Below are 14940 nucleotides of genomic sequence, written 5' to 3' on the forward strand. Positions count from 1 at the left end.
TTTTTTTACACTCAATGTAATACAGTCTGTGTAAGTTCAGTCTGTTGTGTGGGTTCCTTGCAAGATTGTTGTGATCCAGCAGGTGTAGTATTGTGTGCCACAGTATCAAGCAGCAGCACAAAGTGTGTGACACCTCACCGACTCATAGCTCGCGAAACACATGATCGCTGCATTTACTAATTAACCCTGCCGAAAAGCAATTGAAAGTAAGAAATATTTTACGGTCACGCCTAGTAGTGAGCAATATGATGATGTTAATTGGACAAATACTTAGACGGGGATCTTTAAAAACTGCGAGATTGTTAGATCATCAAGTTATTGACTTATGGAAGCCTACTCCATTGTGTTGAGCTTCCATCAGTGATTTATCAATTAATTGAATGATTACCTCTTATTTCCTTTTGTTTTTTTTCCATTGACTATTTCATTTTATTTAGCCTTGCTGAATATACAGTGTCATGTAAAAGCATTGCCAAACAATAACCGTTTGACATATTGCCATATTTCAGGCTTCAAACTTTAAGACAAAAAAGTCAAAATATGTTTTAAGAATAAAAAAACAACCAAATATATTCAACATCTTATATTGTGTTGACGGATAAAAAAATAATAGTGGGAGTTGCAAAAAAAATGCGCCCATTTGAGTTGATACTCGTACAACCTCCTTTAAATTGTTTACAGCCACAAGTATTTTTGGGTATGTACGTCTCTATACGTTTTGCAAATCTTCAAATGAATATTTGCCCATTCTTCCTTACGAAACAGCTCGTGTTGCTTAAGTTATGATGGTGATCAATTGTACACAGTATTTCTCAGATTTTTTCCACATATGATCTAAAGAATTGAGGTCTGGACTCTGACTTGGCAATTCCAACACCTTTATATTGTTACTTTTAAACCATTCCATTGTAAATTTTGCGTTATGTTTATGGTCGTTATTCTACAGAAAAGTGAACCTGCACCTCATTCTCAGATCTCTTTCAGACTCCAACAGATTTGTTTGCCAGAGCCGCCTTGTATTTAGCCCCATCCAACGATCTTCTTTGTCTCTGCTGAAAAAAAGCAACCCCAGAGCACAATGAGGCCACTGCCACAATTGACAGTAGAGATGGTGTTTTCAGGGTGATGTGCAGTGTTGCTCTTATGCCAAACTTAACGCTTTGTATTCAGCCCAAAAAGTTCATTTTTGGTCTCATCTGACGAGTCGCCTTGTTCCACATGTTATTTGCGTCCCCCATGTGGTTTCCATGCAAATGCCAAGCTGCCATTTTTATGCTATTCTTCCAGAAAGGGCTTTCTTATTGCCACTTTTCCATAAAGTGTAGATTTATGCAGAGTACGGCTAATATTCTTATGCACGGATGGCCCATCTCAACTGTGTATTTCTGCAAGTCATCAAATGTGATCAGGGGCGTCTTGTTTGCTTCTCTGATTACCCTAGTGTTCTCCTTGTTTAGACCGAAGTTTTAGAAGGATCCAGGTCTTGTTAGCTTTGTAGTGGCTTTCTGCTCTCTCTATTTTGATGTTATTGATCCACAGTGCTCTGGGGGATGTCTAAATGTTGCAAAATCTTTTTCTATCCCATTCTTGCTTTGAATTTTTTCACAACTTTATCTCGGACCTGCCTTGTGTGTTCTTTGGTCTTCATAATGCTGTCTGTTCTCCAGTGTATCCTTTTCACAGACCTCTGAGGGCATCACAGAACAGGTGCATTTAAACGTATACTTCATGACACACAGGTGCACTCTGTCTCTGTCATTGTCAGCCATTTAGGTCGATATTGGATCATCAATTAGTCATCAGGGAACTTCAGGAGTCAGGTGGCAGAGCTGAGAGAACAGGGTCAAACATTTTTGCAACACTTTTTTTCATTGCAACTGTATGAAATGTTAAAATAATCTGGTTCCACTTCACAATTGTGTCTCACAAGAAGCTGATTAATAAAAATATATTCAGTTTTACAACTTTCGGTCTGATGCCTGAAATGTGGCGATAGGACAAAAAGTTCCTGGGAGCCCAAAACATTCGCTAGGCACTGTAGCTGTGACAGAGCAGCTTCGTATGACAAATCGCTTGCGTGCCCACACCCACATCGCACACACATGCATTACGCACTTTTACACGCCTTACGTCAGTTCTAAAACAAATTATTCAACAACAAAGAATGATCACCTGTTCCTTAATTTTAGTAAAGTGTCTGACGGTCCAAGATCAGTAGTTTTTATTTGCTGTTAGAAGTTCTCAAGGCTCACAAAGCTCCTGACAGGTACTTAGATCCAGAAGCCCATAAATGGACTACGCTTATGATTGCTAAACGTTTTTTTGAGATTGTCGGAACTCGGGTTAACTGCAAGTTTTGTATTTTGTAAATATCACAACTTAAAATTATTAACAAGCAATGTGGAACCATATGTTGAGTACAGAGTATTATGAAAATTCTTCTCTGGTTAAGGAAGAGTGCGTTGTTTGAGGTGTCCTTCAAACATCAGAAGTTATTTTCTCAATTAAGTATATGTTAAGAATGCCCAACTGAATTCAAAGAGCCCTTATGCTTTTTTTCCTACTGTGCCTATTTTCTTTTATCTTACTTTTATTAGAGGTCTTCGATGGCAACAGGCTAGGTTCAAGAAATGGAAGTGATGGAGAGTGCTTTTGTGCTCGTAAACGCATGTTTTAAAAAAATAAATAACTACTATTCTTTAGTGTAGCATGAAAATGGGGAAAGTAAGAAAAGAACTCTTTGAAGTAATGTCCAAATGCCACACAAACCCCCAAAAAGATGATAGAAGGATAATGTATTCAAGCGCATATAAGAAATGCACAAATCTGCTGACTAAGGCTGAAATCATGACTTAAAGCCAGGTGATGGCGGCAGAAACTAAGAAAGTTCCAAATTCCCCACAGCTCCTTTACCTTTGTAAAATGCACACAAAAGAAAAAAGATGTTACTTACATCCATACTTTATTTGCAAAAATAAAAACAAAGCCACAATATCTACATTATTTGCCAAGGATCAAGTGAACGCATAATACTAATACATTGAGTCACAACTGATATCCTTCAACGAGAGCTTTGTATAACGTGATTTCGCAGCGATATTTCATCGAGGTCAAAACAGTGAACCAGTCAAAAAATTATCGTTTCTTCACATGCTGTTTTTTGTTTTTGTTTTTATTGGCAGGTTCTGGGCTTCCTTGCAGCGGTGTTGCATAAAAAAGGAACTTGGGAGGACATTGAGAGGAACAAGCCTCACTTTCTGCAAAGTCAAACTCAGACCCCATCCAAGCAGTTGAAGCCAAATAAAGTGGGTGCAATAATAAGAGCATAACATGGCTTGAATGACTTCAAAGGCACAACACTGTCAGTTTGCAGATGAAATTCATCCTGATTAAGACTACATTAAGTGCAACAATAATGCTCGAGGTGCCTGTAAATGACATCACCGGAATGTTTTTGTAATCTCTTGTAGCTTTTCCTGATTGTGGCCCCGCTGTCAGTGCTTTATAACTGGAAAGATGAACTAGACACCTGGGGCCACTTCCAGTATGCGGTGGTCCACGGGCTGAGGAAACAGGAGGAGCTGGCTCGCGTCAAGAAGGGCCGCGTGGAGATCACGCTCACTACTTATGAGACTCTTCGACTCTGCCTTGCTCAATTCAATAGGTGAGAGTCTTCAATATGAAATTACAAAACATAAATGTTTCGAGTTTTAATTATATTTGTGTGTATTGTCATTGATTACAATGTTGGGTGCATGATTTACAACAAGATTATACATGACACACCAAGATAAACATGTAATATCAGAGTAAATCGGCAAGATATTTTTTTTGTTTTTGTATGCTTGTTAAGTCGGTGATGGCTCTGAGGAAGAAATTGGCTCTGACCCTGTTAGATGTTGTTTGGGACCTGTAGCACCTGTTAGAAGGTAACAGGTCAAAGAGGTGGTGGCCTTTGTATGGGGAATTCTTCATAATGTTGTTGGATCTTCTGGGTTATATCGAGGCATGCTCTCCAGACTGGGCAGAGAGCAGCCCATGGTTTCTGATGTGTCGAAACCCCTCTGTAAAGTTTTCCTCCTTACTGACATGCACCAAGCATACCACACCATGATGCCATGATGCCAGTATGCTCTCCACTGCTGGTCTTTAGAAGGACGCCAGCAACTTCTAATCCAGGTTGTTTTCTGTGATCACTCTCAGGAAACTGTGCTGCTGCTTCGTCTATATGAGCCGCAGGATCAGTTTTCAATGGGTTACATACAAAATCATAAACCCCCCAAAAAAACGTGATTCTGTGAACGCACAGCAAGTACCGTATTTTCCGGACTATAAGGCGCACCTAAAAACACCAAATTGACCATAGGTTTGAAAGTGCACCTTAAAACCCGGTGTACCTGGAATTCGCTGCATAAGATTGGAAAATTCACACAGTATTTATAGGTGTGCTTTATTTCACAAGGTTTTGCGAGGTACTTCTATATTTAAGCAATGAATGATCAATTGATAATTATCGCCCAAATTGCATTACATTGTATGCAACGGCATTCGATGAGGGCTCTGTCACAACACTGCTAGACCACTTATGGTACACATGACATGTGAAAAGGCATCATTATCACATTATTTTTACTCATGTTGCAAGAAATATTGATTTGTGTAATGAATTCTTATCATTTAAACAGTCTCTCCACTTCTTCACCTGTGCATCCGTAACATTGTGGAAGACAGAAACAGAAAGTCTTTCAGCAAATACCATACAATTTTTTTACGTACATATAAACAGTTATAGTGATGACGTGGTGTTAACCAAGTATAAAATGGATTGATTGTTGACAAATAGGTGAAGAAGTTGAGAGACTGTTTAACCTATCAGAGTGCACTGAGCAAACCAGTGAATGCTGAGATTGATACTGATACTGAATACAAATCCTGTTATCATGAAATAAGGCCTAATGCCTTTTCATATGTTCTCAGTCGCATCGGTAGATTCCCGTTTTTGTGATTTTTAAACATTAAAAATTGCACTTAAACTGGTGGCTCTTACTGTAGTCTCAATTTAATGCACCTTATAGTCCAGTGCACCTTATGGATGAAACATATCACAAAATCTGGTATTATATTTTGGGGGTGCGCCTTGTAACTGGTGCGCCTAAATATGTGGAAAATACAGTAAGCCATGAAATGACAAAGGACCAATGTAACTTGTTATTGAGAAAGACTTACTGGTTCACTAAATAATCTGTATGGCAGATAAAGGTTAGATATGGTTTTCCCTATTTACTGTCATTGTAGCAGGTTTGTCATTGCTTGCAGTTTAATTTACTAGGTATCTCATAAGACAACTTCCCCTTCTGCAGCATCAACTGGTCAGCAGTGTTCGTAGATGAGGCTCACAAGATAAAGAATCCAAACTCTCAAATCACTCAAGCGATGAAGGACCTCAAATGTCAGGTAAGATTTTGTTCTTAAACATGCTACAATGCGTACATTCCAAATACACCTATCTACCCAATTATTTGGGTTATATTAAATTTATTTATTTAGCTTTTCTTCCCCTCAGATCAGAATTGGCCTAACCGGCACTATCCTTCAGAATAACCTTGAGGAGTTGTGGTGTGTTTTGGACTGGTAAGTTTGTATTCTTAGCCTTTTTGGGATCAGCCCAATGACCTCATTTATGAATTTGTCGTTCAATTTTAATAGTGAGCATCAATAAGTTAAATTTTCTATTCTTTTTTTTAGGAGAAGTGCAACTAAGTTGTTCGGTTTTTCCACACAGGGCTGTCCCTGGTTGCCTTGGGAACTTGAGGAATTTTAAGAAAAGAGTTTCGGACCCAATTGAGCGGGGCCAGAGACACAGTGCAACCAAGCGGGACTTAGCAACAGCGAGAAAGACCATCAGGGACCTGGTAAAGAAAATTTCCCATTATTTCTTCCGAAGGACCAAATCGCTGATCAGGGATCAACTGCCGAAAAAAGATGACAGGGTAAGTGACTACAGGAGTATCTAGATTGCAGTGACCTCAGTCATGGGAGGGGCACAAAAACCTTTACAGGGACGGCCCTCTCACTTGCATGTTTAGACTGCGGAGCAGGAGACTTATGTGTCATTACAAGCTGTAATGTTAGCGATATGACACCGAGCTAAACAACCAAGCTTTCATTTTAATCAACTAGCACAGCAGTCAAAATAATTAAGCTGGCAATAACATATAGCAAAAGTGCAGCAAAAATCCTTATACATAAAAGTTTGAAATGTTTCCAACAATTAGTGGCGGTTGATTGAATATATTTATATATATATATATATATATATATATATATATATATATATATAAAAATTTATTTATATTTATATGAATATACAGGGAGTGCAGAATTATTAGGCAAGTTGTATTTTTGAGGATTAATTTTATTATTGAACAACAACCATGTTCTTAATGAACCCAAAAGTCTCATTAATATCAAAGCTGAATATTTTGGAAGTTGGAGTGGGGCTTTCGAGCCTGTACAGCTTGGAGTAAGACAACATGCATAAAGAGGATGATGTGGTCAAAATACTCATTTGCCTAATAATTCTGCACTCCCTGTATATAATTTTTCTCATCAGGCCATCTTAGACATTTCCCCATTTTTCTGCCAAGACCACGATCTTTCTACATTGGTGCAGTAGGAATCGTGTTCATCCACTCATGTGCGTTACTAATAAATGACAAGGCATTTGGCTACCAAAAGGAGTAATAGGTACTCGTGGCGTTTACCTGCGCCTCGTTGAATTTTTTACTTTGACATTCAAAGCACTTGGCAGAAACTGAGATGCTTTGTTTTATTCAAACATTCGAATTCCCTGGCCCGCACCAGTTTTAAGCCAGCTGCTAAGAGCCAGGCGAGACGACCTGCCAGAGACTAACCGCCTCGTCGATGCGGGGCGATGACCGGCACAGCAGCTTGGGAGTGCCCGACATGCGCCCTAAGTCGCTGCTACCACCATTGCGACTATCTGCCTCATGATAAAAATAGTACAAGCTGCAGAGTTTAAATGTATAAAAAAGTAGTGCCTTGTAGTTTGGAATTTTCAGTAAATCTAACGTCACTCCATTTGACTACAAAGTCCAAGATATTCTGTGTACAACAAAAAGATTTAAGAACACAGTTCAACTGTATTTTAGTCAATCAGTGTCAAGCCCTGTTGCAGGTCCTCCGATGGTCCAGGTAAATTTGGCCCTGTCGAGAAGTACCTGCGGTCTAGACTCGCACTTATTAGGTCGACCCTGTAAACGTAGCCCTAAGTCCCTGCAGTCTAAACGAGCACATTCTACTCATTGATGATGATCAAGTGAATCTAAGATTCAGGTCTTTTTTGCCTCACTTTAGGTGGTATACTGTTCTCTAACTGACTTTCAGCAGACAGTCTATCAAACTGTGCTGGAGTGTGAAGATTTGCAGTTACTTCTAAGGTCTTCAGAGAAATGTGATTGCCAAAGTGGACGTACTCGAAGGAAATGCTGCTATAAAGTCAGTCTATTCTTGCAATTTCTTCTTTTGTTTCTTGTTATATGGGCGCATTAATAGTTTTCGACAACTCAAAATTGTTAATTTGTCTCTACCAATGTTATGTTATTACTTAAAAGGTGCAATGCCCACGCCAATGCCAACCACCACCCTTGCTTCAGATAGATAGATAGATAGATAGATAGTTACTTTATTCATCTCCTCAGGGAAATTCACATTAACTTCACTTCACTTCAACCTAATTACTGAAAAGAGTTTGTGGAATTTTGGTGAACTGGTCAATCAAACACACACTTTAGTTTTGCATGCTTGTGTTAGCATGAAATGGATTAGTAGAGCTCGTAATACTATGTTATTTAAATATGTTTGCACTGGAAATGTAAAGGTCAGGTTTGATCTTTCCTATTTCTTTGTTATGAGGTTATCACTCTTACTTAGCTTAAAGTGGGTCCAAATTGCTAAACTATTAGACTACGTCAGAAATGGGAATGTACCGATACCAAACATCAGTATAGATTTCTTTCTTTTGAGTGTGTGGCTCTTCGAGTAGGATCGATTTTTGTGTAAATTAGTGTCCTTTTAGTCCATTCGAAATGAAGACTTCTTAGCCTACATTATAAATGGGCAAGTATGATTTCATACATCAGTAGTGGTGCTTACAATGAGGCGAATACATGTGAACAAATGTTTACTCACATTCAAACATCAAATGTAATATTAATTTTCTATCTAGGAGTTTATGTATCTGTGTTATTGGTGTCAGTAAAGAGTTCTATACTGTTACTGGTAATGGTCCTGAATTCATTTTTTTAACATGGCTTGTTTACTCACTCAAGAATGCGTAGACAAATTAATGACTTGGCTCTTTGAATTGAATTGTCTTTGTCATTGGTAACAATGTTTGTTTGCAGCGAGATTAGACAAGGCACTTCAGGGTAAACACGTAATCTAGAATTAAAAGAGAAAAAATAGTGTTTCGTAACAATAGTGCAATTGAAGAGTCCAAATACATTGAGTAGCAACGAAAATGCCAAAAGTAGTCAATAATCAAGCGATGACTGCACATTTACTGGCTAGGTATACATTTTCACAGTTTTGCGTGCTTGTTTAGGGTGGTGATGAAAAACTGTCTGCTAGTCTTTGTTTTAAGGGACCTGTAGCACTTTCCAGTGGGCAACAGGTCAAAGAGGTGGTTGGTTGTACTCCTATACAAGCCGTGAAAAAGATGATTTTCCATAACATATGTCTCTCTTGTAGACCAACGTTGAGGGTTTGCCAGCGAAGGCACTGTACTTCACTTATCTAGCAGTACTGAGGAAGGTTGCCAGCCATGTTGCATTGCTCCAGTCCACTGTAGGCACCAGTAAGAAGCAGGTATAAATGATTGTTAATGGTATATTCCACCATTATATGACAACACTGTGTATGTATTATTGTAAATGAATCTCAACCACGGGGTTGTATGCCCACCCTTTCATGCCATTTATTATTACAGTCTTTCTCATAGAATTTTGTGAGTCCCTGTTGGGGGACCTATGCATGTTCCCTTGGAAGTAAAATCTTTTCATTTTAGATTCGAAAACATAGATCTTTTGCATTGTTAGAGCGACATCAAGAAGCTACCTCTATAATAATTTTGTGTCCTTACAAACTATAGAATAATAAATACACTTCGTAAGAGAGGCAAACAAGTCACACCCACACAGGAGTTTAATGGGGAAAGAAAACCTGATCGTCATTTGATCAGACTAAAAATAACTAATGTTGCCGATGCTGTACTATTTTAAGGTATCAGAGACCAATATGAGTTTTAAATGTAACTATATGTATTATTCATATCGATGATTCTTATATTACCGTATAAGTACAACTGCTTTTGATCGCTGCTATGACAGGATGTTCGTTCTTCTTCAATGGTTTAAAGGAAGTTATTGTAATGCTATGAGCTACTGTGGGGCCCTTGTCCACTTAAGCATTTTTCTTCTCTGAACAATTTTTCCCAATTGCTTGCAAAGGCAGCGCTGCGTTTTTAGGCTCTGTGGAGAACACGAGCAATGCAAAGAATCACCTGGCAGGTTTATAGCGCGGAACGCTCAAACCTTTTTTTCTGTTCCCCGAGATTTGAAAAATGTCAAACTTGGGGAAAACATGATACTTGTCATTGTTACATTTTACCCAGCCGTCTAATCACAGTGCTGGCGGGGCGGAACACACATCGCAGCAACTGAATGTCATCACTGTGGTATAGGCTGACTAACAAAGATTTCTTCCGACTGAAAGAGATGTGCAGCACAAATACACACCATGGGGTTTGCGATCATTTATATAATGGGAAATCAAGAAGTTATTTTGATTAACTTTGTATTCACATATATACTTGAAAATATTACATTCTTTTAGTAATACCAATTAAACCTGGGAGCCAGCCAGAATCTTCCGATGTATGGGAAACACTGCAGGGCTGCATATGATTTTATTGGGTGTAGTTATTTTTATTGATGTATTTTTTTATTTTGCACAGTGATCATATTTTTCCTAGCTCACCAATTTTAAATTAATGAATTCATTTAATAAATTGAAATATGCCTTTTTTTACATATCCAATTTTTCGGTGCTCAAAATTTTAACTCACTTAAAATACAGTGATAAAGGCTGTTGACTGGGGCTTAACTATTAAAGCTAAAAATTCAACATTGTGTTTTCCCAAAAACTCTGAATTTACCCTATTGTGTCATTAGTACTGATTAGTATCACCTGTGCCCGCTCATTTGGCGCGAGCTGCTGCAGGCTACCTGATTGGTTCCCTGTCCTTTTTTTAAGCCCAGTCCTGTCACTCTCTAGTTGTCAGTTCGTCAGCGAACCTCTGTTGTTACAAGACAAGCATTTTGACTCCCGTCGTTCCCGCTTTTTGCACCCATTTTACCACCCGTCCGTTCCTGATCTCCCCGTTTGTCTCCAGCCATGACCTGTTTTTGATTCCGACCAAGTTTGCTCTCCCGTCCCGGCTTACGACCTGTTTTTGATCCCGACCACGATTTTGCTCTCCTGTCCCGGCTATCGACCTGGTTTTCCTTCCTTGACACCGCCATCTCCCTCTCCGGAAGATCTACTTCTGTATTCGAATCTCGATCTAATTGTTTGAGTGGCTTGCTTCCCGCATTCAGCGAGCACCGGATCGCGGGCGCTTCCCTTTCTCTTTCTAGCAATAAACTTGTGGTTAACGCTACTCATTTGGGTCCAGATTCCGTTCTTGTCATGACATATTGAATACCTAACTGCGTGATTCCAGCATCAGTTTGGCCTTTGTAACATTATTCATTGCTGTTTTTAGGAAAAATGTGTGAACGCCATTTGTCAAAAGGTGTTCAAGAAGTTTCCAGACTTTATGAAGAGGTGCACCGATGAAGTTTTTGAGGCACTGTCCGACCCAATGTACAGCGGCAAAATGAAGGTGTGGTAAAACTATAAGACTCGTTTTACTTCTCGTAAAGGAGAAAAACGTGGAGACAAAACAAAAACATAAATCATCCACGTTTTTATATAAATAAAAATGTCAACCTATTCTACACTCTCTCAGGTTTTGCAGAAGCTATTGAGATTCTATCGTCAAAGAAAAGACAAAGTGCTCCTCTTTTCACTTTCAACCAAGGTAAAGGCAGTTTTTGCATGAGTCGTAAGTTTCACACATGTTATATTTAGAATGATTTGTCCAATCAAGCATGGTGGTGAACAAGTTCTGGATTCTTAAGTATGATTGTGCTTGCTGTTCTTCTTTGTATTTTTTGTTTACTTCTCCCATTTAAAAAGCCCAACTTCATTTAATGAACTAAATTGCACAAGTTGGGATTGTGGTTGGTTGATTGTTAATTTGTTTATATCGAGTGGGGACCAGTTTAAAGCGTGACCAATGTTTTCACTCAGGAGACTAAAGAGGACAGCAAAATCATGGTTTTTCTGGTGTTCAACAAGTATGCAAGAAATTTTGCATTAAGATAATGGGAATTTGATGATTTGTGATTTTTACAGCATAATTTAGAAGGCGTCAATTTTTTCACTTTATATTCTGGTGACTTGAGTTCACAGTTCCTTCTATGTTAGGCTTTGACTACACTTAATTGTTGCTGCCGTTTAAGTTCTACATCTTATTTATAGACAAAACACAAGCAGCAGACATGCTTTTTTTCTTATTCTTCTCTCTCATGACTGAAATTAATGTCAAAGACCCAAGGGGCTTTATCACCAAATGCAAGTTGAGCTTTTAAAGGAATGAGACATTGCAGTGTCACCAAAGATTGGATGATAAAAGATTATATCTTTTGTATTTTCATGGTAGTCAAATAAGAGCTGTTGAGGCAAATAAGTTGCTGCGATTTGATTGACCCAGTTCATTTGGAATCAGAGTGAAGTAATAGTAACTAACTTTTTACAAACATTTGTAGTTAACAGTTTCCGCAACGATTATCCACCCATCCAATTTTCGATATTATTCCTGTCAAATGCCACAGGTTTCTTTGCCTATTATCCATGGATGATAGATGGAGAGTGTCCTGAAAGGTCTTCAGTCAATAACAGTAAATTACCTATTATCCCAATACAATTTCACAGCGTCTAATGTGTTGTTGTTTTTCTGGCAGCTTTTAGATATTTTGGAGCGCTACTGCATGGCCGAGGGGAATGACTATAGCAGGTTGGATGGGAACACCAAAGCCAAGGAGCGAATTCACATTGTCAAGGAGTTCAACACATCTGCTCACATAAACCTGTGTCTGGTGTCTACCATGTTAGTCTATATATGACCTTTTTTTACCAAAATTAAGAGATTTGTGTGGTATTAACTCTGCAAAATCTATTTTGGTTCGAGCATTTTAATAGATTTTCATTCGATGTGAAGACTAAATTAGGACGCTGTTGGTTGTTTACAGGGCAGGCGGTCTCGGTCTAAATTTTGTAGGCGCCAATGTTGTGATATTATTTGACCCGACATGGAACCCAGCTAATGATCTTCAGGCTATCGACAGGTTTGTTTTTCAGTCTTTTGTTATGTATAAAATGTGTAGCTATCTTACATGGAATGTTAGTATTTTTTTACATTGCGTCTTTTCAGAGTATATCGCATCGGCCAGTGCAGAGATGTATCAGTTTTCAGGCTGATTTCATTGGGGACAGTTGAGGAAATTACTTACCTCCGACAAGTCTACAAGCAGGTACTCTGAAAATTACAATTTTGAGAGATCATCTGGGGTGTGTTTGGAACTTTAAATCTCACGTTTAAAAGCATTGCTTTAATAGTCTTCTTTTTGGCAGGGGTCAGATTATTGTTTTCAGATGGGACTCTCAATGGATGCTAAACATTTTACAATGGTGTATATCTTAGCAATAGGTATGTATATTTTTCTGAGTACAACTCAACCCCATCCTGAATTTTAGCTGGGGAAGGAAAAAAAATTATTAGTTCAGGTATACAAAAACACATTTCACAACCAAACCAACTTTAAATGCTGCATGTAAAGTCCACGGTTCTTACATCGTTTATGGTCAAATTCAAGCACTTAAATGACTTTCAAAGCAATTTTCCAATAATGGCAAACCAGACATGGATTTCATTCACTAAGAAAAAAATACAATAAATTTTCAATTATTGGCCATCATCAAAAGAAGAAAGTCTGTTTGGTTTGGAGTTTCCTGAACAGATGGTTGATGATAAATTCCAAATACGGGGACTGGGTGGTTAGCGCACACCCCTCGGTGCAGAGGTTCAGGGTTCAAGTCCAGCTACTGGAGCCCCCCCGTGTGGAGTTTGCATGTTCTCTAGCGTGGGTTTCCTACGGGCACTCTGGTTTCCTCTCACATTCTAAAAACATGCATGTCAGGTTAATTGGCCAGTTCAAATTATCCCTAGTTGTGAATGAGCGAGTGAATGTTGTGCCCTGCGACTGGCTGGCAACTAGTTCAGGGTGTCCCCTGCCCGGTGCCCGAAGATACCTGGGATGGGCTCCCTACTGATGATAAGCGGTGCAGATAATGGATGGATGGATGGATTTGAAAGCGTAATTATTAGAAATTAGGTCCCTTCAGGGCTTCTTAAAACTTTGTTCAGCTTTTAACTTTTGAGTTGAACAATCTATCCATATACTTCACACAAATATATTAGCACAGGCATCTTGAAATACAAGCTTATATTTGTTTGCAATCAGCAATTACAGAGCTCTGTCGTCGGTGTGGAGAGCGCACGGAGATATTTCGATGCTGTGCAGGGATCCTACAAGGGCGAACTGTTTGGGATCAAAAACCTCTTCAGACTGCAGAGCCAAGGCACATGCCTCACCCGCACGATACTTGAGGTAAAGTTTGGCCTAGAAATAAACCTTAGAACATTTCTTTAATATGCACGACTTCTGTTTACAAAGATACCATATGCACTTTATGACTTATTTGTCTGCACTGACTATTTATGTGTCGTACTGTTTACTTGTGTGTCTTGGTGTAGTGTGTCCTAGCATAATATTTTTTTACGTTCTAGGCAATGAGGGATGAGCATAATGTAATTTCAATTCGCTGTTGATGCTGCAGAATTGACAATAAATCTGACTTTTATATGTATCCTATTCCTAAAGTTACTAACCACTTTTTTTTCAATGAAACGCATACATGGTCAGTCTGTAAGTACTACCTTGTAAATATTTTACCTATTGATTTTGACATTCTTTTCATGTTATTTTTCTTTTTTAGCCATCCTCTTGTGTTAGTTTTCAGGTAAAACACAACGTGTTATTGGGTGGGTGGCGACCCACGCGTTTAATCAGCTATAAAATACTCTACAATTTTTTTCTTATCTCTTGATTACATTATTACTCTTCCTCATCCATGAAAATCTTGTTTTTTTAATATATTTTTGCTGTGGGTTTCTGGGTCTTTTCTCTGCCAGTATGCCATACTCCTCAATTTAAGTTTTGAAAAATGTTAAAATGAACCTCAAAAGATTTATACAAATTTAAGTTTTTTTGTTACCTGACTATTACTCATTATATTATATTGCTTTTCTATTTTAATATTATTAACCATAATATCATCTTCAGTGTTAGTTTACCGGTAGGTTTCGACCCATAGAGAGCATGGTAAAAAACGGAACAAATATGAAATAAAAAGCAAACAAGTCGAAACATGTCAAGTCAAGTCACATTTATTTGTAAAGCCCTTAATCACAAAAATGTCTCAAAGGACTGCACAGGATTACAATTACACCATCGCCTGATTTTAAACCAACATGCGGGCAAGGAAAAACTCAAAACCGCAGCGTGAGGAAAAAAGAAACCTTGAGAAGGGCCCTCACAAGTGGTAATCCTCCTTCCAGGATGACCAGCGTGGAATAGATTTAGCATTGAGTCACAGTACACAAACATAGTAAACATCAATAAAAGAGAACAC

The 14940-nt window shown here is 38.5% G+C and overlaps 1 protein-coding gene across 2 annotated transcripts in view; it reads left to right on the forward strand.

Annotated features, from left to right (window-relative positions):
- Positions 1-14940, forward strand: part of ercc6l2 (excision repair cross-complementation group 6-like 2) — a 28020-nt gene that overhangs the window by 1777 nt on the left and 11303 nt on the right. For both annotated transcript variants that reach the window (XM_088336139.1, XM_088336140.1), the window contains exons 3-15: positions 3183-3305; positions 3471-3664; positions 5361-5454; positions 5564-5631; positions 5783-5990; positions 7378-7518; positions 8773-8889; positions 10847-10966; positions 11093-11164; positions 12150-12295; positions 12438-12533; positions 12620-12719; positions 13710-13856. In XM_088336139.1, the coding sequence (XP_088192265.1) occupies positions 3183-3305; positions 3471-3664; positions 5361-5454; positions 5564-5631; positions 5783-5990; positions 7378-7518; positions 8773-8889; positions 10847-10966; positions 11093-11164; positions 12150-12295; positions 12438-12533; positions 12620-12719; positions 13710-13856 (1626 nt within the window). The remainder of the gene's footprint in view (positions 1-3182; positions 3306-3470; positions 3665-5360; positions 5455-5563; positions 5632-5782; positions 5991-7377; positions 7519-8772; positions 8890-10846; positions 10967-11092; positions 11165-12149; positions 12296-12437; positions 12534-12619; positions 12720-13709; positions 13857-14940) is intronic.

The sequence above is a fragment of the Urocampus carinirostris genome, chromosome 5 (genome assembly GCF_059441175.1).
Source record: "Urocampus carinirostris isolate Australia breed hairy pipefish chromosome 5, RoL_Ucar_1.0, whole genome shotgun sequence".
Taxonomy (NCBI): domain Eukaryota; kingdom Metazoa; phylum Chordata; class Actinopteri; order Syngnathiformes; family Syngnathidae; genus Urocampus; species Urocampus carinirostris.